The sequence below is a fragment of the Nymphaea colorata genome, chromosome 7, assembly GCF_008831285.2.
Source record: "Nymphaea colorata isolate Beijing-Zhang1983 chromosome 7, ASM883128v2, whole genome shotgun sequence".
NCBI classification, from domain to species: Eukaryota; Viridiplantae; Streptophyta; class Magnoliopsida; order Nymphaeales; family Nymphaeaceae; genus Nymphaea; species Nymphaea colorata.
This window is the reverse complement of record NC_045144.1, coordinates 12,233,576-12,260,227: the sequence shown is the minus strand read 5'-3', so window position 1 is coordinate 12,260,227 and position 26,652 is coordinate 12,233,576. Positions and strand designations below refer to the sequence as shown.

At 37.5% G+C, this 26,652-nt stretch overlaps 1 protein-coding gene across 4 annotated transcripts in view; it reads left to right on the top strand.

The window, feature by feature from the left end:
• The first annotated feature begins 371 nt into the window (after positions 1-371).
• Positions 372-26,652, top strand: part of LOC116257001 (DNA-directed RNA polymerase V subunit 1) — a 42,068-nt gene continuing 15,787 nt past the window's right edge. For all 4 annotated transcript variants that reach the window (XM_050078680.1, XM_031633574.2, XM_031633576.2 and 1 more), the window contains exons 1-10: positions 372-511; positions 1,078-1,170; positions 5,598-5,724; positions 5,835-5,950; positions 7,793-7,864; positions 8,409-8,564; positions 9,397-9,555; positions 9,628-9,783; positions 9,878-11,599; positions 11,667-11,842. In XM_050078680.1, coding sequence (XP_049934637.1) covers positions 1,081-1,170; positions 5,598-5,724; positions 5,835-5,950; positions 7,793-7,864; positions 8,409-8,564; positions 9,397-9,555; positions 9,628-9,783; positions 9,878-11,599; positions 11,667-11,842 — 2,774 coding nt within the window. In that variant the 5' untranslated portion in view covers positions 372-511; positions 1,078-1,080. The remainder of the gene's footprint in view (positions 512-1,077; positions 1,171-5,597; positions 5,725-5,834; positions 5,951-7,792; positions 7,865-8,408; positions 8,565-9,396; positions 9,556-9,627; positions 9,784-9,877; positions 11,600-11,666; positions 11,843-26,652) is intronic.

The window sequence follows — 26,652 nt, the reverse complement described above, 5'->3', positions numbered from 1 at the left end:
TTTTCCTTTCTACCCCCTTCTTCCATTATGCGCATACAGCAGTTTGCAGTGACAAGTTGAAAAGAAAAATTATTAATACCTCAGTTCATTTAGAGAGTTCAATGTCTCCCCTAGTTTCTACTACAATTTATTTCTAGACCCTGCTACCCTTTGAGAGCACCATTTATTCATTGAACGGGACATTTTTATTGACCGCAAGCGGAGTTACGGAGAAGCTTCGAATTGTCATATGTCAACATTTTTGCTCATATTTGCAAATACGAGAAATATGTGCCACCTGCTCGTGGATTCATACATCGAGGGCGCGATGCTATAAATAGGGAGGGAAAGTTCCGGCAGGAGGCCGGAGGGTGGAGGAACGGGAAAAGGGTTGTCGGTTTCTCCGACAGGTGTTCCACGGAGGGAGAAGCGCGCCTGAGGGAAGCCCACCGGAGCATACAAGAATAACGACGCAGCCATTCCCCGCTCCCCCTGCTTCGAGCGATAACTGGCATTTACCTTCCGTACTGTGGTAGGCTACTCTCTCTCTCTCTCTATTTCTTAGTTTGTTCACAGTGTTGTGGCGACATTTTGGGGTTAAAAAGGGAGAACAAAATGTAGGTCGATGATTTTAAGGTCAAAAGACGGTGGACGTTTATGATTCCTGTTGTTACAGAGACCATCCATTTCGTTTTCACGGGAGATGCTTATCACGATGCCGGATAGGCATCGGAATGATATATGCATTGTCGTGTTCCTCTTTCTTTTTCCTTCAATTTTGTATTTCGTTTTTGTTGACATGAGCTACAAGTTGATTTTTCTCGCATGACGGTGTGTCCTTTGCTTAAAATAAATAACGAGCCTTCATATTCAGGCGTCACTTGTTTACTGCAAAAAGTATGTTTCCAGCTTGTCATCTTTACCACTCCTTTACAACTTGTTCTTCCCTTCCCTTCTTCTTTATTTTCATTTTGATGGTTCCTGAAGTATCTGGCTGTTAGTTCTAGTTTTCCTTTGTTAGACATTGGTGCACTTCGTTTCAGCGCTTATTTTTCATTTTTCTTGATGTCCTGCTGATGGATTTCGTTGCTGCTGAAGGAAATGGAGGGTGTCGTGGCACAGTCTTCCTCCTCCTACCCAGAAGCAAGGCTTCTTAGCGTTGGTTTTACTTTGTCCTCTCCTGACGAAGTTGTAAGTGCTCATTGCTTGATGATCATGTTGATTTGCAACACGAAGAGAAACTTTTCAAATCCATATTTGCTGGTTGCTGTAAGAGAAACTTATGAAATAATATATGATATATTCCGGTTGCTGTAACGTGTAGATCCATCATTAAAATTGTTTTGCCCTTGTGGAGAATTCATGCTGATCATAGACAGATTCAAAATCTGTAAAATTGTCAATATTTTTGTGATTCCAATCTTTACCGATTTGGGAGCTTATTCAACGTGGCATCTCTAGCTCGCATTTGTAGCCCAAAATTCAAGCACGATGTTGCTAAGATTCAAGTTTATGTGGACTTGCTTCCATTGATCTTTTAAGCCCGAAGGGTTTCAGTATTTTTTTACATCAGTGGGAAGTTGCTGGGCCACAATGAAGCATTGAAATGAATGTACAGCTGCAGTGGTGAATTGCCTATAAGGACAATGATGAAGTTGGAAAGCTCATCACTATTGACCAGAAGATCACCTGCCATTGACTCTAGATATCAGCAAGTTAGAACAATCTGCGTATCATGGACATGGAGCTGCATGGGCCCTGATCTCTTTAAAGGAGACAAAGTTGCAGTCCTGAATGCTAACTTGAAAGCAAAGATACTACACACACACACACACACACACAGAGCACTTAAAATTGGACATTGGGCACGGATGGTAAGCCCTTAAAAGAATAGTTTGGTTAGTATTTTTGAGTCAGTCCAAGTTCTCCAAAGTAACATCAATAGAGAATGTATTAACACAAAAGTCAATGTCAGAAACTATGTAGGCAAAATTGTCAGTTGGTGACAAGTCGAAGAAACCCTTCACTACTTGGAATCAAATGGTCTGAGCTGGTCCACCCGTACTCACACAAATCATTTTTTAAATAAAATATATACACGATTGTCAAAAGCAATAAAAGGCAATGTCATATTGCAGTAAATAAAGTAAAAACATAGAATACATAGTCCATCCATGACAGAAGGGTATCTAATGCTACTTAAGAGTCTATATATGAAGTTTGTACTCGTAAAACAAGAGGAACCAATAATTTTCTAAATTTCCTTCATGGCAAAAAGAAGAAGAAGAAGACAAAGAAGCTCCAACAACAAGGAAGAAAGCTGCATAAAAGTGACTCAGTAGAAAGGAAGAATGACCAACAAATAAACAACAAAAAAGGAAGAAGGAGAAAAAAAAAAGAAAAAAAAAAGAACGACAACATTGCTAACTGGTAAGTCACACAGGTATGTGAGAATGCATCGGATACACCCATCGATATGTGGACAGCATAAAGCATAAGTTTTGAAATGCTTTTGAAAAAATAAGAGAGAGAGAGAGAGAGAGAGAGAGAGAGAGAGAGAGCATGTCTGCAGGTTGAATGGTATCTAAGTTGAATGGCGCATCGTGGTCATTGCTGATGCCAATGCAACTTAGGACTGAGGCAGGGGAATAGTGGGGCCTTCGGGCCTTTTTTCTAGGCGGCAGGTTGTTGACCCCTTACTAACCAGGAATCATACTCTCTCTCTCTCTTTCTCTCTATTTTCTTTGCCTCAAGATGGTGTTTAGGCCATTTGTCTCCATGGTTTTACAAGCTTACTGAATGTTTACCTTCCCTTCATTTGTTTATCATATGATGTCCCATATTACTTGATAAAGCTCTAAATGCATTTTTATTGACATGTATGCGAACATGAATGTATGTGGTTGCATCTAGATTTAAGCAATGCTGTGTATACATCATGATGGCAAAAAAGATTTCTTTCTGCACCAGAGTTGGATTGCCAAAAAAATCATGGGAAGCCTGAGTGCGTAAAAAGGAGGAGGAAGCGACTGGAGTTGGAACTGCATTTAAGGATTGATGTGCATACATCATGATGACAACAAAAAACTTCATTTTGCATTAGAGTTGAGTTGCCAAAAAGTATGGGACCCTGAGTGGGTGAAAAGAGGAGGGACTGGAGTTGTCAAGGGCAGCAAGCTATGTCAATGGAGACAAATATGTGAACAGATATGACACAGTCACACAAACATATTTGCAAGAATATGATTGATCTCTGAAGTTAGAACATACATATATGCGTACACCCATACACTCTCTCTCTCATATGTATGTATGTTGTCGTAATCTAAAACAATAAACATGAATACTACTCAAGTGCAAGCTCTTGAATTCTGATTGATTAACTTGAAATTTTATCTACAAGATGACAAATTTTAGAAGCAAAATGTTTCAGATGATTTAAGACATGTAATCAAGATCAATAAAACAGCAGATAAAAAAAGGCATTTGACAGAACCATTTTTTTATCACATTCACCAAATGTGCTATGCACCAAGCCACCAACACAATTGTCGTTCCTGAGTTTTCATTGGCAAGGTTTTTCTTGGGTATGAAAGGTGGGGCCTTTGGGCCTCTTTTCCGGTGGGTTGTTAACCTCTGACCAACCCAGAATCATGCTCTCTCTCTCTCTCTCTAACTTTTCTTTGCCTCAATATGGTGTTTAGGCCATTTGTCTCCATGATTTTACATAGTTACTGGATGTTTACCTTCCCTTCATTTGTTTATCGTATCATATCATATGATGTCACATATTACTTGCTAAATCTCTAAATGCACTTTCATTGACATGTATATGAACATGAATGTATCAGTGGCTGCATCTCAATTTAAGGATTGTTGTGTATACATCATGATGGCAGCAAAGATTTCTTTCTGCGTCAGAGTTGGGTTGCAAAAAAATCATGGGGAGCCTGAGTGGGTAAAATAGAGGAAGAAGGGACTGGAGTTGGAATTGCATTTAAGGATGACGTGTATACATCATGATGACAACAAAAAGCTTCTTTTTGCATTAGAGTTGGGTTTCCAAAAAGTATGGAAGCCTGAGTGGGTGAAAAGAGGAGGGACTGGAGTTGGCAAGGAGAGCAAGCTATGTCGCTGGAGGCAAATATGTGAACAGATATGACACAAACATATTTGCAAGAGTATGACTAATCTCTGAAGTTAAAACATATAGATATGCATACATCCATATGCTCTCTCTCATACATATGGATATCATGTTAATCTAAAACAATAAACGTGAATTCCACTCAAGTGCAAACTCTTGAATTTTCGTTGATTAACTTGAAATTTTATCTACAAGATGACAAATTTTAGAAGCAAAAAAGGTTTCATTGCATGTGATTTAAGACATGCAATCAAGATCCATAAAACAGTGGATAAATAAGACAGTTGACAGAACCATTTTTTATTTCATTCATTAAATGTGCTATGCACCAACACAAATGTCATTCTTGAGTTTTCCTTGGCAAGGTCTTTCTTAGGTAGTAATAGGAAAACTTGTTTTTTCTGGGGAAAGAAACTCAAAAATAAAAAAATGTTAAATTAGTATAAAATTATGGAATTATGGTTTTTCTAATTTTCATACAAAATGTTTGATTAAAACGCACCTCAGTGTGCCTTCTGAATATGTTGTCCTAAGACATAGGTTGCACTTGCATTGAGGCATACACTTTATTTATTGAATTCTTGATGTATGTTACAGGGGTCCAACCATTCTCTTTTTTTCTCTTCCTCACGGTACATCCTTTCAAATGGCATGCTGAAGGTTCTTTTGAAAGCAAATTCCTGCTCCTTCTGTAGACCTTGTGGGGTTTATTGCATTGGTTTCTTCTGCATGTGTGATGATTCTGAGGGGAAATTATGTCTGTTAAAGTGAAATTATTGAACATATGTTTGGAAGAATTAAGCATTTGAAAAGTGTGGATAGAGTTCTTTTGCCCTTATTGTCGAAGTGACATACTTGTATGGACAGGAGACTTGACGTATTTGTCCCCCGTACATTCTTTTAATTCCTTAGGTTTTTCCTCTTTCCTTTCTTTTTCTTCTTTTTTCTAACTAGTTAGCTTTGGCAGTGGTCCATTAATTAACCATTGTATTATATTAGAAGTTTTCTTATTTAGCGTTCCCTTCCTCTTTGATAAATTCTTTAAGGTTTTCTGATGGTCAAAATTTGCAGCTTTACCTTATGTGTTCACAATTTTGTGGTGTTCATGTTTCAGTATGCTCATTTTTATTTACTTGTATTCTAGCATTGGTACTTTTGGGTAGAAGTCATAGTGCAAGTGTTATTGGGTATGATAATGCATCTTATATTGTTGGTAGGTTTTGCCTTATGGTTTTACAACTTTGTTGTGTTGATGTTCCAATTAATCTTTCTCAATTTTTTGCTTGCTTGTACTTTTGCATTGGATCTTTTGGCTAGAAACATGTTTGCTTTCTTTCTCTCATAGTTCATGGGTGGTTTAATATGATAATTCATCTGATATTGTTGGTATACTAGCGTAGCACTATAGTTGACTTTTTCAGTCCATGGTTCAAGGTAATAACGTGGTAACAGTTTTTCTATTTTCTTTCAGCGGTTGTACTCTACTAGCGATTGCTCAATTAATTACCCCAGTCAATTAATGAACCCATTCCTCGGTTTACCTGTGGAATCTGGTAAATGTGAATCATGCGGGACATCAGAACCTGGGGAATGTGAAGGTGCATGAACTTTTTAATAGTGATTATGAAATAGTACTCTTTGCCTCTTTGGTTGTCAGATTTATATCTCAGACCTTGTAATTTTTTTTTTGTTCTAAATATCTGTGTAGGTCACTTTGGGTATATAGAGTTTCCCACGCCAATATTTCACCCACATCATGTCAGCGAAATGAAGCGCATTTTGAGCAAGATATGCTTGAATTGTTTAAGCATAAAAAAGCAGAAGGTACACATACTTTTGCTAGATCCTGTATTTGCTTTGATGAATGCATGAAATATTCTTTGGGGCTGGATTGTGAAAACAGGGACTAGTTGGCCTGACTAGTTCGTCAGGTGAGTAGTCCCCATTCTTGAAGCCAGGGACTCTTCACTTTACTTGGTTGATTAGTCTACAACTAGTCTATCTTAGATGAAACAAACAATTATGTTGCTCCCCTGTTCATGAAAATGGAAATTTTATCTGAAGTACATATAACCTGAGGATGTAACAATCATGAGCAAAAACACATGCAAATACTATTTAAGAGAGTACCAAAATGCACAGGACTTTATCCACATGGAAATGCAGAAGGGGGTTGGTTTGGGGGGGGGGTGTGAGGAAGGGACAGAGAGAGGACTTTATCCACATAGTCCTGCTCTTTGCCTTGTGGTTGATTAAACCAATATTTGTGATATCATGTGTTACATAAACTCTTTTCATACTTAATAGGATTATTAATAAGTATGTACATTTGCATCTCAAGCTTTTTGTTGAAATGCATAAATATCCCACTGTGGCATGAATGTCTACCTAATGCTATTAATTATCATCAGATCGTTCTTTTTTGTTGAGAAAGGTCGTTAGGTAGTTTTATGAATACTGAAGAGTCGTATGGGACTTATTATTTTTCTTGTTCCCATGGACTATTATGTAAATTCTCTTTAATGTCCCAATCACTATAAAATGTGACTAGGGCACCTTAGTGGAACAGATTACACTTTTTCTCTCAGCCTGGTTTCCAGGTATCAGAGCTACATGTTCTTGGGAGCTTCTATGCCATCCAGGCTGCTTCGTTCCTCTCCTTCCTTCCCTGCTTCTCTTCTTCTTCTTCTTCTTCTTCTTCTTCTCTCTCTCTCTCTCTCTCTCTCTCTCTCTTTCTTGTATATATCATGCTCATGCTGGCAGACCAGATCTGGTCTGAGGTTTCGTTTCTGTGCTTCGTAAGGTCAAAGATCTGATCACATCTGTATAATGCTGATGTGATCAGAAACTGTAGATCTTGGTGGTTCGTCGCTGTTGGTGGTGCTTCAAGAACATGTGAATGGTGTCTGTTGACTACAGTGGCGGCAGCGGTGGCGGAACAAGGGCAGCGAACAATGGAACGGTCAGGGCCGGAACTTCACGGCCGGCAAAAAATTTCACAAACTAGAACGTTGCTCTGATACCATGTAGAAACAGTAGAAACACGAGAATTAAAGATCGAACACGGATGTAACGTGGAAAACCCTCAACGAGAGGGAAAAAACCACGGGTGAGGAGGTCTGGTGCCCACTAGCCGCCAGACTCCCTCTCTCGTAGAACTTCATTAACACCAGAAATTAGGGTTACACGTCTTTAAGTAAGGCCCAACAAGGGCTACAAGCTTTATCGTGTCTAGATCCAGACCCGGTCCCAAGACCCATCTTTACATGCTTCAACGCATATATTAGAATTCCATATTTTTGCTGCCCTGGGGAACATTAGATTTTGGCTTCTATGGGGTGCATTTGAGCCAGGGGAGGCATGTGCCCCTCTCTTGACTTGCCAAAATATATAAACATATGATGGATGGTCTTTTTTCCCTCTTAACTTGAATTTTACATATTTGCACCCCCTTTGACCTAAATTTCTAGCTCCAGTGCTGGTTCTCTAGCATTCCATAATTGGAAATCCTCCTCTTTGTGAACCACTGCTTTTGACAGTAGAGTTTATTCCAGCTACCTGAAAAAGTTGTAGGCTATTTGATAGTATAAAATTTTCTTTTCCATTGTGTTTCTGCTTTATCCATGCACCTCTGATTTATTTATAGCATCTGTTTGAAATCTTTAGGAAAAACAGACTGCTGGTCTGAGCTCAGCCAAGATTTCAGGAATTTCATATCAACCTTGCTCCAAATGTCAGGTATGATATATAAAATTGCTCTTTTTGATGATTTGATTTCAAGACAGCGGAATAACCATAACAATGGGCCAATAGTTACATACTTTACGTCTCTTGCATGCTTCCTATTTCTCATTATGTTTATCAAGGGCATCATAATGGCTTTGTTTGACTTTCTCAGGTTCATTAAGTTATATTCTATTTATCCTTTCCTTAGACTGGACACAATGTTTCTACAAAATTGTAACTTGTTTGTTGCATAGAATTGGAACCTTAATGTTATTATGTGATGCTATCTTAATGTTTTTCCTCACTGCCTTATAGTCCCTCTGTTTATAAGCTAATTTTTTAGTGGTGGCAAAGCATCACTCTTTCCTCAGTCTCATGGATGTTAGAAAGATTTTTACAATAATGAAATTTCAGAAATGTAACTATGATGTTGTTACATATATATTTATTTAAGCTTGTTGTGTCATGTGTGACACTTGTATTATTATTAGATTGATTTTGTAGCTTTGTGTATAATGACACTCAAAAAGCTGTGTGTTCTTTATCTCTATTATAGATGTTTCCAGTACTGATAAAAGAGGCAAAGAATATTGATGGAGCTTCATGTTTAGAGCTGAAATTTCCAAAAGGGAAAGAGCCTGATTGGAGCTTCTTGGATAGATATGGATATCATTACCCAACTGCACCTTGTCGACCATTACTCCCCCATGAGGTTGGTTTTTATCCTTAATTAACCTTGTGAAATTTTATTTTATCTCATTCACATCATGGATAATGATTCTTATTCAGCTGGTTGTCTCATTGTAGGGTCCTGTATCATATTCTTGTCTTGGGGACTTTGGATAAAAAAGATTTATCGTTTCTTATTTCGCTGTTTACTTATTGTTAATTAGCTTCCACTTATTTATGTTGCCTATTATTAGCTAACACATAGTGGGGCCAGGTTCCTCTTTGTGCATAGAGTCGTAGACTACCGAAGATCTGACCATGGATACAAACCAGTATGTGACCAGCGATACCAAAAATACGGTAGTCTCAGATGGGTTAGTCCGTCATCAAAGTTACCAAAGTTGATATTTTTCTCAAAATGACTGATTGAAGCTTTTGTGGCAGACTACACCCATAAACTGCAACTCATTATTTATTCAGAAGTCAATTTTATGCTTTCTGTGTCTGGGAAGTTACAACATGTAACTGTATCTTATTTGCAATGTATGAGTTATTGGCTGCAATATAAGATGTATGTACAAAATAAGTGAAATAATGTCAATGAGTTTTGTACGACTATCAAGCAACCTAGTCAATCAACCTTTTATGATCATCCTTCTTTCAGACAAAATATGGTTCTTCCACCAGAGTTTTGAGCTCGTGTTTGGACTTCCATGACTAAACAATTGTCATTTCTTATTTCTCATATTTTCTTGTCCACTTAGTCAACCTGCTTTCTGGTGGATGTTGAGCTTGAAAATAATTTTGTATATTGTAGGTCATTCACTAGAAGTGTTGCATATCATCCTTGTCCTCATTTTCTGCATGGTGTTCAGGCTTTGCAGATTCTGGAAAATCTTCCTCAAGATACCGTTACTGCACTAGCTAGAAGGGGTTGCTTTCCACAATCTGGTCTTGTATTGAAATGTTTGCCTGTGCCTCCTAATTGTCTCTGTGTACCTGACCTTCCTGATGCTATAAGTAGCATGTCATCTGTAAGTTTCTTTTACTGATGTGAATCATCCTGAATGCCTGTTTATGTTGCTGATTTTTTTTTTCCTTCTAAGGATCCTACCATGTCCATGCTCAGAAGAATACTAACCAAGGCGGATATGATCAAGAGGTCAAGGTATGGCGTTGTTAACTTTGAGTCACATGAAATTGAATCTGGTGATCTGCAGGCTGCATGTGCACAATATATGCAGCAGAGAGGTGCTGCTAAGGTAGACCAGTTTCATGTTTCCTGTTTAACTGGGTATCTATTTCAAGCATGGTCAACCAAATAGTTTATGTATTGTTTTTCTTTCATCAAATCAGGCTCCTAAAACTATTGAAAAAAAGCTTAGAGAAATGAATGTTTGTGCAAAGGCATGGCTTGAGAAGATACGAACATTATTTATTCGGAAAGGCTCAGGTTTCTCTTCTCGCTGTGTGATAACTGGTGATGCATATACTGGAATAGATGAAATAGGATTGCCACTTGAAATTGCACGAAAGATTACATTTGAGGAGAGGGTTACATCTTTTAACAGGGATAAATTACAGGCACTTGTAGATAAAGGTTTCTGCCTTGGTTATAAAGATGGGTTATGTAGATACACAATGAGGGAAAGTTTGAAGATGCCTCATTCTCTCGAAATTGGTCAAGCTATCAATCGGAGGATCATTGATGGTGATCTGGTCTTTGTCAACAGGCCTCCTAGTACTCACAAGCACTCATTGCAAGCACTGTCTGTTTATATCCATGACGATCATGTTGTTAAGATCAACCCTCTCATCTGCGGTGCTCTTGGTGCTGATTTCGATGGTGATTGCATCCATATATACTATCCTCAGTCCTTATCGGCCAAGGCAGAAGTCCAAGAACTCTTTGCTGTTGAGAAGCAGTTACAGAGTTCCCACAATGGAATGTTGAACGTTCAACTGGTGCTTGACTCTGTTTTGGCTGCAAAGCTCATTTATAAGGACTTTTTCATAGACAGAGCCCAAACACAACAGTTAATTATGTGGACATCACCACAGTTGATAGAGCCGGCAGTTATTAAAGCTAATGGAGCTGGACCTTTCTGGACATTCTTACAAGTACTTCAGACAGCCTTACCTGAATTACTTGATTGCCATGGTCAGAGATACGAAGTTACAAAGAGTGAATTTCTTGAATTTGAAATAAAAAAAGGCCAGCTTGAAACATATCTGACTGAAATATTTAAGTTGATACTTATAACAAAAGGTCCATCCAAAGAAGTTAGAGTCTTTAATGTGCTGCAGCCATTGCTTATGGAGATTTTGTTTTTCCATGGCTGTAGTTTAGGACTAAATGACTTCTATGTTCCACAGCATGTTATGCATGATATTGGACGTCAACTTCAGGATCTGACACCTTTGCTGCACTTTATGAGGTCGACAAATAATGAGCTTGTTGAATCACAAGTAGATTGTTACTTAAAAGAGGTGAAGCGTCCGGTTACTCAATATATTTCCAAATCATCATCACTGGGTTCACTGATAGATACCAGCAGTGATCAGGCAGTCAGTAAGGTGGTTCAACAGCTTGGATTTTTGGGTCAGCAGTTATATTCGAGGGGGAAGTACTATTCTAACAATTTGGTGGATTACTTTATCTCCCATTCTCGACAGAAGTACATAGAGGGAAATCAGTATTCCCCCGAGTCATTGGGTTTGGTTGGTGGCTGTTTGTTTAATGGGTTGGACCCTTTCGAAGATTTAATACATTCAGTTGCATCAAGAGAGGGAATAGTTCGGTCATCAAGAGGGCTTACAGAGCCTGGTCTTCTGTTTAAGAATCTGATGGCAATTCTGCGCAATGTGACAATTTGCTATGATGGGACAGTCAGGAACATGTGCACTAATGCGATTGTTCAGTTCACATACTCCATTAGAAATGGAGCTGCTCCTGAAGCTTCCTTTTCTGCTGGTGAGCCTGTTGGTGTATTGGCAGCAACAGCGGTGTCAAATCCTGCATATAAGGCTGTTCTAGAGTCCTCCCCCAGTAACAGCTCCTCCTGGGATAATATGAAGGTATTTCACGTCACCTGCTACATCACTTATTGGTTTCTCTGATTTTTTTTTCTAATTTATTGAACAGGAGATTCTCTTTTGCAAGCATAACTCAAAAAATGATTACGTTGACTCACGTGTAATAATTTACCTAAGAGACTGTGACTGTGGAAGAACATACTGCAAGGAGAAGGCAGCAGTGGTTGTTCAGAATCACCTGCGGAGGAAGACCTTGAAGGATCTCGCAGCTGAATTTGTTGTTGAGTATGTGACCAGTTTTTGCATATTGATATATAGTTTCAGTGTTTTAGAGTTTTTTAACCTGTTCTAGGTCCAGCCTTTTCTAGCTTCATAATCAAAATTTCTTTTCATGGACCTTAAACGGTATCTCAAAATTTGATATTCAGGCTAATTCAGCACAGGTTGTCTGTGAGTGAAACTATTCATTTGGTGACCTGTTAAATTTGTAATTTTTAGATTACCTTGTTCTTACTAGTTAATCAAAGCATCAAAGGTCTTCTAGTAAGATCATCATGACTGTCACTCCATCAGTATATTTTCAAAGATACCTTATTGGGTCGTCACTCCTTGTTGTATGGCCTGATTTATTGTTCCTTTCTTTCTCATGCTGCTTTCTCCTCCTTTTGATGGGAATGGTCTTTTTTCAATTTTATGTTTTTGAGAATTAGGAAATCTATATACATAACAAGGGATTCTTCTATTTGTTGCTTCCAGCGCATCATTTTTAGCCAGGCTTCTGCTGCTGGTTATTATTATTTTTGTTGCTGTAAGCAGCTTATTTTTACACTACTGTTGTTATTGCATGAGCCATAAACCTGATAACCATCTCTCTCTCTCTCTCTCTCTCTCTCTCTCTCTCTGTCTATGTCTCTGTGTGTGTGTGTGCGTGCAAGTACTCTACACCTGCAAAAACGTCTTCATTGAATCCACACAGGATGTTTGATTACTGTTGGTGATTGTCATGTAGACAGATGACCTAGATCAGTGGCTAAAATTATGAAACTCCTTCTGTTAAATATTGTTACTTTTCTGTGTGTGGGTCAAGCTTGTAGATGTGAATGCTCTTCCAGTTTCTGAGGTGAGATAATTTACAAATGCTTGTGCAATTGATAGGATCTTTATGAACTAAATGATTGAATCAGAGAGAGGTTTTAGCCAACATGTTATGACTCTAATAGCTATTGCTGCACAGAAAACTAACTTGATCTGCACAAAAGCATAATACTCGCTGATGAAAGTGACCTATAATTTGGGATATTTGCTATGTTTATTCTTGCAGTAAATGAATGTGGAAACTTTGCAGCATCTGGTTTTATGGAATGTGTATGTCTCCAAATTGTTGTACGTGCTTCAAGCCATGTCGTATAGGTGTGGGTGCAGGCGTGGTACCTAGTGATTGCAGAAAGTCTGGGTGCAGGGACTTGTCAATTTTTGGTATGTCAGTATTGATATTCACCGCAGTTCAGTCTTGCAGAAAATAAGGAAGAAAAAGGCAAGGAGAGAAGGGAAATGACTACGATAACTGCATGCAGTCTCAGCCCTAAAATTTTATTATCTCACGTTAGATACAAGGCCAAAATAATAAACCAAAAGGGCACACCAAAATTGCTTCCTATTTCATTAATGAAACATAAAGGCACGTGAGAAATAAAACACATGTTCCTGACGGGTTTGGGTCTGGATCAAGATCCAAACCCATATGCTCATCCTTTAACATCCTCCCTCAAGTTGTGCATGTTCCTTTTATCATGCACAACTTGCTCTTGAGAAACCAAAATTGATGACTAGTTAAACCCTTTTAAGCAAATTAGCAACTTGATTATCAGTGTGAATGTAACATGGCTCAACCTCCCTGTCCTCAACATTTTGACGAATGAAGTGTTGATCAATCTCAATGTGCTTTGTCCTACTATGAAGAATATGATTAAAATCTATGTTGATGGCACTTTGATTGTTATGGATGATTGAATAATAGGCTCTCCTAATTTGCCCAGTAAATTTATCTCCCATGCAGGATTGGCGGTCCTTACTACCATAAACCTATATTCAGCTTTCGTACTAGATCAGACTATGGCCTTTTGTTTTCGATTGGTCCAAGTAACGAGATTTCTTTCAATAAAAACACAATAGGCTGAAACCTACGTAACACGGGTACGGCTCTGAAGGAGCAGTACCCGCACCGTACCGGTACAACATCGGTACGGGTGTGGGTCCGGAGTTGGGCGCGGCACGAGTATGGTGGACTCGTCGGGCACAAAGTCCATGCGATGCTCCCCCTCCTTTTCCTAGAGCTTGAGGGAGATGCCGCAAACTGGACCTGCTGGATGCGCTTCATCAAGTGGGTGGAGAAGCTGGCGATCTTGTTGCGGAGGCGCTTCGAGGGGATGATCGCCACTTCCTCCAGGATCTTCTTGTTGGTGTGGAAGTCGAGTGTCATTCTCGACTAGTACCGCTTGATCATCTACCTTGATGACTTCTTCACCGTCTTCGTTTTCACTCGCCCCATCTTGCCGCCGCCGGTCTGCCGCTGCTACTCTTCAAGAAAGAAAGAGGGAAAGGGAAGAGCTAGGGTTTCCAAGAGAGATTCACGCGTAGGTCTTTTACCCGCCGCTCCCAAATGGGCCTTTGGATATAATTGATCAGAACTCAGGTTCTAATGGATTGATTCCTGGATCTAGCAAGAGTCGGACTCACAAACCCTAGAACAGATCAGTGCAGGCTATCTAAATGAAGTCAAATTAAGGCAACTTCAGATTTTAGCAACAGATCCAATCTTGGCCTAAAACTCGAGCATCATTATCTAAAAACCAAAAACCAGATCTCAGATATATTTTTTAGATAAGAGCACCAAACGAGTTGGATCCAATTAATAACACCTCGATGACGTTCCTATTTGGTTTCAGATCCTACTCATCCGAACTAGATTTGTGCCGAAGAAGGCAATAAGATCCCGAGAAACAGCAAATCAGGACTCCTAAGACTTAATCCATGGACTTCAACTTGTCACAAATAATCGTATGTGTTTGTCTAATCATTCTTCCGTACTTCCGTTAATGCATAAGACTGTGTATATTGTCGTTGTTGCTGTATTCGATCCGGCGGCCAAGGAGAGGGACTGCTTGCAATCGGGTGGTACCGTGGTGGTGGCTTGCCCTTCTCCGGCGAGCGATCTCCACTTCCATACTTTGTTTAGTAGTATGATAGTATCTATAAATTTTGGATCATGATTTATGAATATGTTATTCTGTTTGTAATTTTTTGATATATATATATATATATGTGTGTGTGTGTGTGTGTGAATATGTTATTTTGTGTGTGTGTGTGTGTGTGTGTGTGTGTGTGTGTACGGCTGTACCCCCTCACCCCAAGTTTTTCTAAATTGGTCTGTACCCTCACCCGTACTCGCACCCGCACTCGTACATAGGCTGAAACTGATCTCCTCTCATCTGGATCTCCTGCCCAGTTTGCATTTATGTAAGTAATTAGCTCATGCCTTTTACAAGAAGAATCACTCTTGCAATAGACAAGGCCATCTCCAATTGTGCCTTTCAGATACTTCGTTTAACAACATCCATATGACTGTTTTTAGGAGCATGCATAAATTGTGACACTTGATTCACAGAATATACAATATCCTCTGTAACACGGACCCGTCCGGTACCGGTACGACACCGGTACGGGTACATGTACGGCACCCGGTACTTCAATTTGAGGCATTGACCGTACCTGGTACGGTCAATGCACCGGAGACCGTATTCGTCTATTTTTGGACACTGTCAAAGTTGACCGAGTCCAAATATGTCTATTTTAAGGGTTTTAAAGGATGAATTTAACGTTAAATTGTTCGAACCCTACCTTTTTCGTTTCATTTCTGTCGTTCCACTTCCATCTTCACCCGACGAACGACAGGCGATGGCGAACGGCAGGCGGCGTCCGGTGATGGCAGGCGACGGTATTAGCTTTTTTTTCATCGTTTTCTCCATTTCTGTCGAGTTTCTTAAACACGGTGGTCGTGCGTGGTCGACAGACGACGCTTTTCTTGGTTGAGCCTTCCATCGTCGCCATTTTTTTGAATCCTATGTTTTGCTCGTCGCCTGCAGTGTTTTTCCCTTTTTTTTGTTCGTTTTATTTTTCCTGAATCATCTTTTCTGTTCGTCCCCTGCAATCGGTTCCCTTTTTGAAGCATCTTTATATTATGTTGTTCGTTTTATATTGTTCTTGTCTGAAATGTGTTGATTTCACTCTCTTTTTCGAGTGGGTTCTTCTGTTTGTCGCTTGCAGTCAGTTCCCTCTTTGAAGCATCTGTATATTATGTTGTTTACAATAACTTTTTGTTCGTTTTTGAAATGTGTTGATTTGGATCATGATTTATGAATATGCTATTTTGTTTGTAATTTTTTGATATATATATGTGTAAATATGTTATTCTGTTTGAAATTTTTTGATATATATTATATAATTATATATATATATATATAAAATGCCGCGTGTGTGTACGGCCGTACCTCCGCACCCAAATTTTTTGAAAATGGTTCGTACCCGTACCCGCACCGGTACCCGTACCGGCACCCGTACCCGTACCTATGTGACATAGACAATATCTGGCCAACTGAAGGTAAGATATTGTAGCATGCCAACAATACTGCGATACCTTGTAGGATCATGATGTAGATTCCCTTCCGCTGAGCTCAACTTTTTATTTAATACACTAGGAGTACTAACAGGTCTGGAATCTGTCATGCCTGTCTTGATCAAAAGATCCAAAGTGTATTTTTGTTGTGTCAATGTCAAAGTATCTTGTTGCTTGTCAACCTCCACACCAAGAAAATATCTCAACTCTCCTAAATCTTTCATTTTTAAACTCTTCATCAAAAAATTCTTTACTTTACAAATATGGCTGTCACATTTTCAGTGATAACAATATCATCAACATATATCAACATATATGAGAAGCCAAGTAGAGATGTCCTTGCTTTGATAAATAAAGAGTGAATGGTCAAAAGTACTTCTATGGGAACCACATTGTTGAATTTGTTGAGAAAGCTATTAAACCATGATCAAGAAGCTTGCTTTAAACCATAAAGGGACTTACGAAACCTACATACCCAATTTGCAGCGTCTTTCTCTACATACCTTGGCGGTTGTTCCATGTATACCTCTTCTTTCAAGTTTCCATGCAAGCATGGATTTTTAACATCCAAGTCTCCGTGCAAGAATGCATTTTTAACATCCAGTTGGCTAAGCTTCCAACCATGATCAATTGTTAATGAGATGACGACGCAAATTGTGCCCATTTTCACCATTGGACTGCAGGTCTCATCATAGTCTTGTCCAAATTGTTGTGTAAAACCTTCAGCTACCAACATCACTTTATACCTATCAATACTTCCATCTGGTTTGTGTTTGACTTTATAAACCCACTTGGAGCTGACTACATTCTTCCCTTGAGGCCTTGGAACAATTTTCCAAGTTTTGCATTCATAGAGTGCCTCTATCTCTTCATTCATAGCTTCTAACCATTGAGGAGTTTTGGAGGCTTGATTGTAAGAAACGAGTTCTTCATGTTTAGTAGTTTGAGCCATGAACTATTGAAATCCAGAGAAAAAATTTTATAACTGGCCCAACAATCAATAGGATGACGAATGCGTTCTGATCTTCTTATAGACTCTCTGGTTCCTTCATGACTTGTGTCCCGATGTTTTTTATGATAGACAAAGCCAGAAAACCATTGAGGAGCAGCTTGTTCCACATAAGAACCATCATTCGACTTGGGTAGATCTAAATTATAATTATCACTGGATTGAACCGTTTCTAACTGCTCATTTACAAGAGGACAAGAGGATGTGCATGACTGACTTTCTCTCTACAAGAGTTTTGAATTCAACCATGGGTTGTAGATTTCTTTCTGCAACGAGAATGAATCAATGGGGTCACGTTTGTTATCAAATTCATACTCACCAAATACCACATTCCGTGAAGTTCGTATTCTCTTGCTGCTAGGATCATAACATTTAGAAGTTCGTATTCTCTTGCTGCTAGGATCATAACATTTATACCCCTTACTGGCACATCCAACAAACTTGCACTTCAATGCTTTATCCTGAAACTTATTTTTCAAAGAAGAATGTATGTGAACATAACAGACGCAGCCAATGTTATAAAAGGCGTAGCGTATCGCGTATCGGTTGGGCCGACCTATACGTCGTATCATAACGTATCGTAAACGTAGCGTAGCGTATCGTAAAATTAATTTTTTAATTTTAAAAAAATTTAAAAATCAGAAAAAATAGACAAAAATTCTCAAAAATCTGAAAAAAATGAACAAAAAATCAGAAATCAAGAAAAATAAAAAATGTATTCAAATATAAAAAAGATCATCATACATAAGGAACATTCATGTGTATACTATCAACAACACATTCAAAAATAAGAAATCAAATATTCAAATTAACATAATAAGCATCTATCACAATTTTAAACTTGAAAATTTTATAAAATTTTAGGATTTAGAGTCTTCAGTCTTGGAGTTTTAGGACTTAGATTACATCAGAATTTTATAAGTTCAAACTTCAAACATACAGTTATCATCTTTCATGATTCAATGATGATATCTCCCAAATCGATGAATCATCGGTTAATTTTTATGAAAATACGCAAAATTTCTCCCTCCTATGTCTATTGGAGTCTTTAAATACAAGAAGAGAGAGAGGAAGGAGTGTTTAAACTTTTAAAAAATAAAGAATTTTATGTTTTCTCCCGGATCGTACGATACAGCCGATACGGGTACGATACGCACGCGTATCGTATAGGTTTCTTCGACCTATACGATACGTATCATACGATACGCGTGCGTATCGTACGATACAGATAACATTCATGCAGCCAAACACACAAAGGTCATTATACACAAGATGTTGACCATAAAGAACATGATAAGGAGACTTATTTTCCAAAATACTCGTGGGCAGTTGATTTTTGATGTGGACAGCAGTATTGAAAAGCCTTCGTCCAAAGGCTAATTGGCACGTTGACATCATGCATTATGCTTAAAGCTGTCTCTACAATATGTCGGTGTTTTCGCTCTGCTATCCCATTTTGCTGAGGAGTATGGGGGCAGATATTTGTCTAGTTATCCCATTATTTCGAAGGTGTTCGCTAAAATCTTGGGAGAGATATTCTCCTCTACCATCACACTGAAAATATACAATATTAGACGTATATTTGTTTCAAATTAGGGTGTGAAAGTCTTGGAAAAGTATGAAGACTTCAAATTTATGCTTCATAAAATATATCCAAGTATAACGTGAGAAGGAATCGACAAACATGACATAGTAACGGCTGCTAGACAACGAAATTGGGGCAGGTCCCCATACAATAGAATGAATACTCTCAAATGGTTTAGAAGCTCTCTTATTCAAAGTATGGAATGAAAGTACATGACTCTTACAAAGTTGACAACCTGAACACTTATTGACTTCTGAAACAGACTCTAAACTAGACTTTGGAATAAGATCATCTACAACAAGTTTCTCAATAAAATTCTGACTACAATGACCCAAATGATTATGCCATAAATCAAGCTAATTACATTGAAACAAATTCAAGACATCTGGACTCTGAACCTGCAGTTCAGAAGATGAACTAGAGACTGGAGAATGAACTGTTGAGCCAATCGAAGAAGTGACTATGGACGAAGATACCAGAGCTTCCTTGAAAACGTACATATTCCCTTATCGCTCTCCCTTAGCGAACGTCTTCTTCATTCGAAGGTTCTTCACATACATAGAAGGAGTGAATTCAACAAAAGAATATGTATCGACAACAAGTTTCAACACAAAAACAATGTTTTTCTTTATATTTGGGGAAAGTATAACATTGGACAAGGATAATAACAAAGAATTTGACGTAGGAATTTGTGCATTTTCAGTATGAGTAATGGAATGATATGATCTATCTTTTGTGACAATAAATCCTCTTCCAAAATAAGGGAATAAGTTAGACAATTTACTTGCATATCCAGTGACTTGTATCAGCCCCAGAGTGTATGTACCATTGTCCTTGATCATTTTGTTTGAAATGCATCTTTGAAAGAGCTGTCATAACTCATAAGTATTTGCTGCACATCATTCGACATAGATTTATGCTGACCTTGTGCTGTCTACATTCCTCCCTGCTTGTTCTCTTGTTTGTCTGTCTTTCCCTTATTTTGCGGGTTGTACCAAAAATATGCCTTTACATGACCTTTCTTGTTGCATAGGAAACAGGCAGGAATTCCCCTGTGATTCTTAGTTCCTAGAGGGAGGAGTTGGTGAAATTCCTATGCCACCCTGACCAAAACGACCACGCCGTCGTCCTCCTTGGTAACCCCCACCTCCATGACCATATCCATAACTACTGTGAGTCACTAGCACATTGTGGGAACCTTCATCACTAACCTTGGAGATTTGTTTTCTACTCAACTCATGCTGAAGAAGTTTAGCTTGAGTTCTTCAAAACTAGAAATAACTTCTAAAGCAGTACGAAACATATCATACTCTCGGCCTAGCCCACTTAGAATGTATTGAACCTTGTCACGGTCTGAAACTGTGTTCCCAATCACGACAAGCTGATCTGTGATCCCCTTCATTTGAGCCAAATATTCCATAACGGGTTTTGATTCTTCACCTCCTGAAAGATAAACTGCGGCGGGACAAAGGAAGTTCCATCTAGATGCCCAAATAGATCATGGCTCCTTATGAAAGGAACTACTTGTCTTTTCCAGATTAGATAATTCGTATGAGTAAGCTTTTTGGGAAACAAGTTGGGTCAAGTAACTAGAAGAAATGCCATTATTAGAAGCAGAATCCATGAATAAACGAGAAGGAAAACTTTCTTATGTCGTCAAATAGAATGCCGCAAGAAAGAAAATCGTTAGCCCTTTTTTTTTGGGAAAGAGAGGGCTTATCGAGTCCCTGCCATGCAGAGAACTAAGATCGTGTGAAACAAATATGAAATTAACGACACAATGGATACTTAATTCTGCTGAAAAACATGAGATGGAATTCTGTAAGCAGACTGAAAACAAGGCAAAACATCTACAAATTTGATTCTAATATAGGCTGAAGAAAAGATGGCAGAGAATAGAATGAATAATAAAAAAACATTCAACACTTCTTAGAGCATGTCTTAAATATTTCAACACAACTATTTTAATATTAAAAACAAAAAAGAATAAAAAATACATTATATTAGGAAAAATAGGAAGCAAATCTCTCTATGGAAAACTTGAATTGTGTAAACATAACAAATAACAAGTATATGCCAGGGGTATAGATAGGTGGACTACTTGTTAAGATATGATCCGGGTCAAGTCAGACCCGACCCATCTTCACCACAGTGGTGGCATACTTGTATTTTTTATTGTTGTTTTGTGTATTCACTTGTAACAAAAATTAGTATATATTAATGACAAGGGGCAGGCGCCAAGCCTACGGCCTTTATTCTTCTCTCTTTCTTCTCGAGCAGCTTGTTCATCTTCTGGTCTTATCGCATCTCCTCAAGACTTCATCTGGTGGTTTGGTGATATACATCAAAATCTTACAGTACCCATGGAACCCAATCTTGAAACCTTAAATTTACATATTAAAAACTTGGGTAGACCTGGGTCCAGTTATATGGGATAGCCCCACGAGACCTGAGCCAGTGCCCCAAGGCCAATTGAAAATTTGTTAACTATATAATTTAGTGTCCCATGAAAGAAAATTTCTGGCTCCGCCCTTGGTGTATACTAACCTGCAACATGCATGTTTCATTGCAAACATTGTCCAAGATTGACAACTTAAATTATTCTCAAGACCTAAATGGATGTTAAGTACATAATTTTGGTTTTGTATGAGTTTTCCTTTAAGTCTTATGTGTAAGATTATCTTCCACGAGCCTTAAGAAACTTATTTAAGTTCTAATCATCGCCCGAAATATCGTAATCAATGTTTTTGAAAAACATCACAACGTTAATGAGAAAAATGATAAAAACAATAGAAGCCATGAAAAAATGCGTCTTTTTTGAAAAGCATGAACAATATATTTATCCCATTTTTTTTTTCTTTTTTCTCTTTTCAAAGGTTAATTGACATCCTGGGTTTCACCTTTAAATGTAAATAAAAAATTATTTACTATTATTTTTATCATCATTAAGACATTATTTTTATCATTTTGTATAGTTTTTCCAATGTCTACTGATTAGGTTTTCATTTCTTCTATTTTAATCTAATTCTTAGGGGTTTTTTCATATTTGAAACATTGCTGAGATTTTTCTGAATCTTTCAGAGAAATGCCAAAAAATATCCAAGAAAAACATAATTATTTTTTTGAGTCATTTTTATGTTTGAAGATGTATTATGTTACACCTAGTATCATACCTAGTGTTGTACGTATCGTACAATATGGAGCTGTATTGTACGATACATATCGTATCGTTCGTGAAATACAATACGGTACGCCCCCGGTATCGTAAATGGGGGGTGTATTGTCCTTGTATCGCACGTATCGTGCGATACATGGCCTGTATCGTATGATACAGGGCGATATGCCCCGTATCGCACGATACCGTGTTATTTCAAAAAAGGGGCGTCCGAACCTTCTTTTTTGATGTTTTCCTAAAACGTCTGCCCCTTCTTCATTTTCTAACGTAGGGAGTGTGCATCCTTGGAGGAAGATCATCAAATTTCACTGCGAAAACATCGGTTTTCACTGTGAAATCAGCGATTCAACCGTCGATTTGTACGTGGGTGGCTGATTCTCGTTGGGAGGAAAGGGGTTTTCTTGATTTCTTCTTCCTAAGGTATGAAATCTCTTGTTTTTAACATATATTCATATATTTTTACCGTATATTGAAAGATTTCGATTGTTTTTCATTAAGTTTACTGTTGGTTTTCGTTTTTTTGTGAAGATATGGCATTGTCCGATCCCACATGGCAATGGTTTCAAAGGGTGAAGGGGAATGATCGGTTAAGACTCAAATGTAGCTTTTGTGAGGATACTTTTTTCAAGAGAGATTATTAGAATGAAGCACCATTTGGTAGAGACATCCAAAGATGCATCTCCATGCGATGGAAAACCAAACAAACCTTTGCCTCCATTTATGCATCAATAATGTTTAGATATGCTTAATGTTTTACATCAAAAGAAGATACAAAAACAAATGGAAGAGGCAGATGTAGGCTATAATGAGCCGTGGGAAGCTGAAGAAGAAGAACAAACTTATGAAAATGTTGATGATGCTGAATATGATAGCATTTTAAGAACAGATGTGGAGAGCTCAAGAAGTAGAGGCTGTAGAGGGAAATGAATCATGTATGAAGGAGGTCGATTTGGCCCATCTGGAAGGAAGAGAAGAGGTACACCAGATATTAGGCGTGGTCATCGACCACCTAGTGGTAGAGTTCCTAGTGATAGGTCTAGTGTTGGTTCTATTAGGAACTTTTTTCCTTCATATACTGGCCCAGGTTGTCAGCCACAGATTTGTGCTGCTATGACATCTAAAGATATGTTACATCAGACACAACTGACGGTATGTGAATAGTTTTATGATGCATGTATTCCCTTTAATGCAGCTAATTCCTTTCAGTTCCAAGCCATGGCAGATGCAATTGCATCTATAAGCCCCAGATTCAAAATGCCATCATATCATCAGGTGAGGGGCAAATTTCTTCAAGCTACGGTGAAAAAAGTATCCGATCATTGCGATCAGTTGAAATTATGCTGGAAAGAAACAAGTTGCTCCATTATGTCAGATGGATGGACTGATACTAAGTCAAGAACACTTGTGAATTTTCTTGTTTATTACCCTAAATGTACAATGTTCTTAAAATCTCTTGATTTGTCTGATGTTCCTAAGACTGTTGAAATTTTGTTCAATGTTTTTGACAATGTCGTACAAGAAGTTGGACCTGCTTCATGGGATATGTTATTTCAAAAGTGTAGAACATTTTATTGGAGTTCATGTGCCACTCATTGTGTTAATCTAATGCTTCAAGATCTTAGTGAGATGCATGATATAAAATCAACTATTGACCAATGCCAAGAGGTTACAAAATTTATTTATAATCATGCATATATATTGAGTTTGATGAGAAAATTTACAAAAGGAGTTGAAGTAATCTGACCTGCACAAACTCGATTTGCCACAAATGTATTGACTGTGCAGAGTACAGTGAAACGAATAACTCCGTTGAGGCAGATGTTCTCTAGTGAAGAATGGGTTGTATATCCACATGCTCATAAAAGAAATTATTCTTTAGTTGTGGATATTATATTCAATAACGAATTTTGGGAATTATGTGTGAAGCTATTGAAAGTCTGTGTTCCATTAGTTAAAGTCCTCAGGCTAGCTGACAACGAGGATATGCCTTCCATAGGGTACTTATATGAGACTATGGATAAAGATAAAGATGCAATTCGAGACAACTTGAAAGGGGAAAAAAATTATATATGCCCATATGGAAGATTATAGATAAAAAGTGGACTTGGCAGCTTCATCAACCTCTCCATGCAACAACTTATTATCTAAATCTTGCAATTAGATTTTCTACTACATTTAAGAAGGACAGAGAAGTCACGCATGGTTTGTTAAATTGAGTTTCAATGTTAGTGACAAATTGTAGAGAACAAGATGCTGTGCACAGTGAGTTAGATCTATATGATAGTTGTTTTGGGGACATGGGACAACCTGGCGCCGTTCGAGCCATGACAACCATGCGTCTAGGTAAATACATAAAATTTTTTAATTTACTTTGCATTCGTTACATTTGATTCCTTTATGTTGTTTTAAGTTTTAAATTTTACATGAGATTTGTTTTATTTTTGTGGTGGAATAGGTTTGGGATTGATTGTCCAAACCTAACACGTTTTACAATTAAAGTCCTTAGTAGGACATGTAGGGCTAGTGGATGCGAAAGAAATCAAAGTATTTTCCAACATATCCACAACAAGAAAGGGAATAGGCTCGAATATAAAAAGTTGAATGACCTTGTCTTTGTTCGATATAATATAAAGTTGAAACCTAAGTCACATGGGTACTTCAGTAAGGTTTCTAAAACACACTACTGCAAGAGCCGTTGATATATATTTTCTATGTTATTTATTTGTTTATGTTGATGTATATTCTTTATTTTGATATATAGTTTCTAAGTATTTCTTATTGTTTATATATATATACGGCCGTACCCCCGCACCCAAGTTTTTTGAAAATGGTCAGTACCGGTACCCGCTCCGGTACCCGCACCAACACCCGTACCCCTACCTATGTGACATAGGTTGAAACAAAGGTAACATAACTTAATATTTACAGTTGTTTTACAATATATTTATATATAATCATTTATTAACAAGTTTTCTCTTATTTAACATAGACAATTACAAAAAGTATCAACAAGAAAACACATATCTCAGTTTGATCCTATCAGCTTATAAAACTTTGACGATCTAGAACCATGGATTGAGGAAGAACCAACTACAATATTTGATGATGAAGATCTTCAATTCTTCAACCTTGAAGCTGAAGCAACAGAAGAATTTGTTGATAAAGGAGAGTCTGCTGGATATGTTGGTGAGGATCTTCAAATTCATGAAGATGAAGATGAAGATGAAGATGAAAATGAATATGATGAAGATTATGAATGAGAGTCGAGGGTGCTTTCATTTTTTATGTATTGGCAATTTGGCATTGAACATTTTCACAATTTCATTATGTAATTGTTGACTTGTTGTTCTTTCTAGATTGATATTGTTGAGTCATGACATAGCAATAATAAGTCTATCATTCTGTAAAACATGTTTTTTATGAAGAACATATTATTCTTGTTTTTTACTGATTTTTTATGAATTTATCGATTTTTTTTATATTTTTCTGATTTTATTTTTATTTTTTTAAAAAATTTACGATACGGTGTATCTAAAAGTCGGAACGATGCGGCTTACGATACACTTTTTACAACATTGATCGTACCTTAATGATACTATGATATATCATAAGTTACACTGGATATAATGTAGTTACACCTAGTGTTATCCGCATCGCATGATACAGAGCCGTATTGTGTGATGCGTATCGTATAGGTTGAAAAACTTATATAATGTGAGTGTGATATACAAAAATGCATGTGTCGTGCCATTTTGGGCGAATCTTACACTGGCTGATTGTGGTTCTATTTTTTACAAAGGGGTCTGATGCCCCTAGATCCCTTTTTGTTGAGATTTTTTTTAAAAGTTCGTCTCCCGTTTCATTTTCAACGTTTCTAAGAGTTTTGGGAGGGTGTGGTTTCACCATTTTAAAAAGAAAACGCCAAGAATTCATTGTCTTAAGGGAAAAGTTGTATTTTGAATGGATGAAGATGAAAACAATAATCATTCTTGTATCGGTTGATGATAAGTATGATTTTACTTAATCATAAACATTATTTCAATTCTCATTTGACAATGCACAACCACAAATTATACATTTCAATGTGATGTAAAATACTTTAAGGTTCATACTTTATTTTATTATGTTACTTATGAACGATGAATGACCAAATGTTCATTATGTGTGTAAGGAGTTTTTTATATAAAACACGTTTTCTTGATTTTTCAAGATTTTTTCTGTTTCTTTTAAAATATAAATAAATTTACGATACGTCTACGATTCGCTTACGATACAATACGATATGCATATAGGTCGGGCCGACCGATACGCATTATGATATGCCTTTTAAAACATCGGTACATCCATGAAATTAGTTTTAGGAGTAACTTTCTTTTCAGAGTTATTTTATTTAATGTAACATATTAGACTACACGCTAGGCCACTTTATGTACAACATTCGTTTGCAAAATTTTTGAAAAAATGTTGCTCTTTTTATATATTTGAAGGATTGATCTACAACTTTGTATGATATGGAGAAAACATGCTATTTAATAGTTTTTTGCATTAAAAGCTTCCCAAAATTTGTTGAGAGGAACCTTGCTGAGTAATTGTCAAAAAACAAGTCGGTGATTGGAACAAAAATTTACTCGGGACCTTAATTTGACCTCTATAG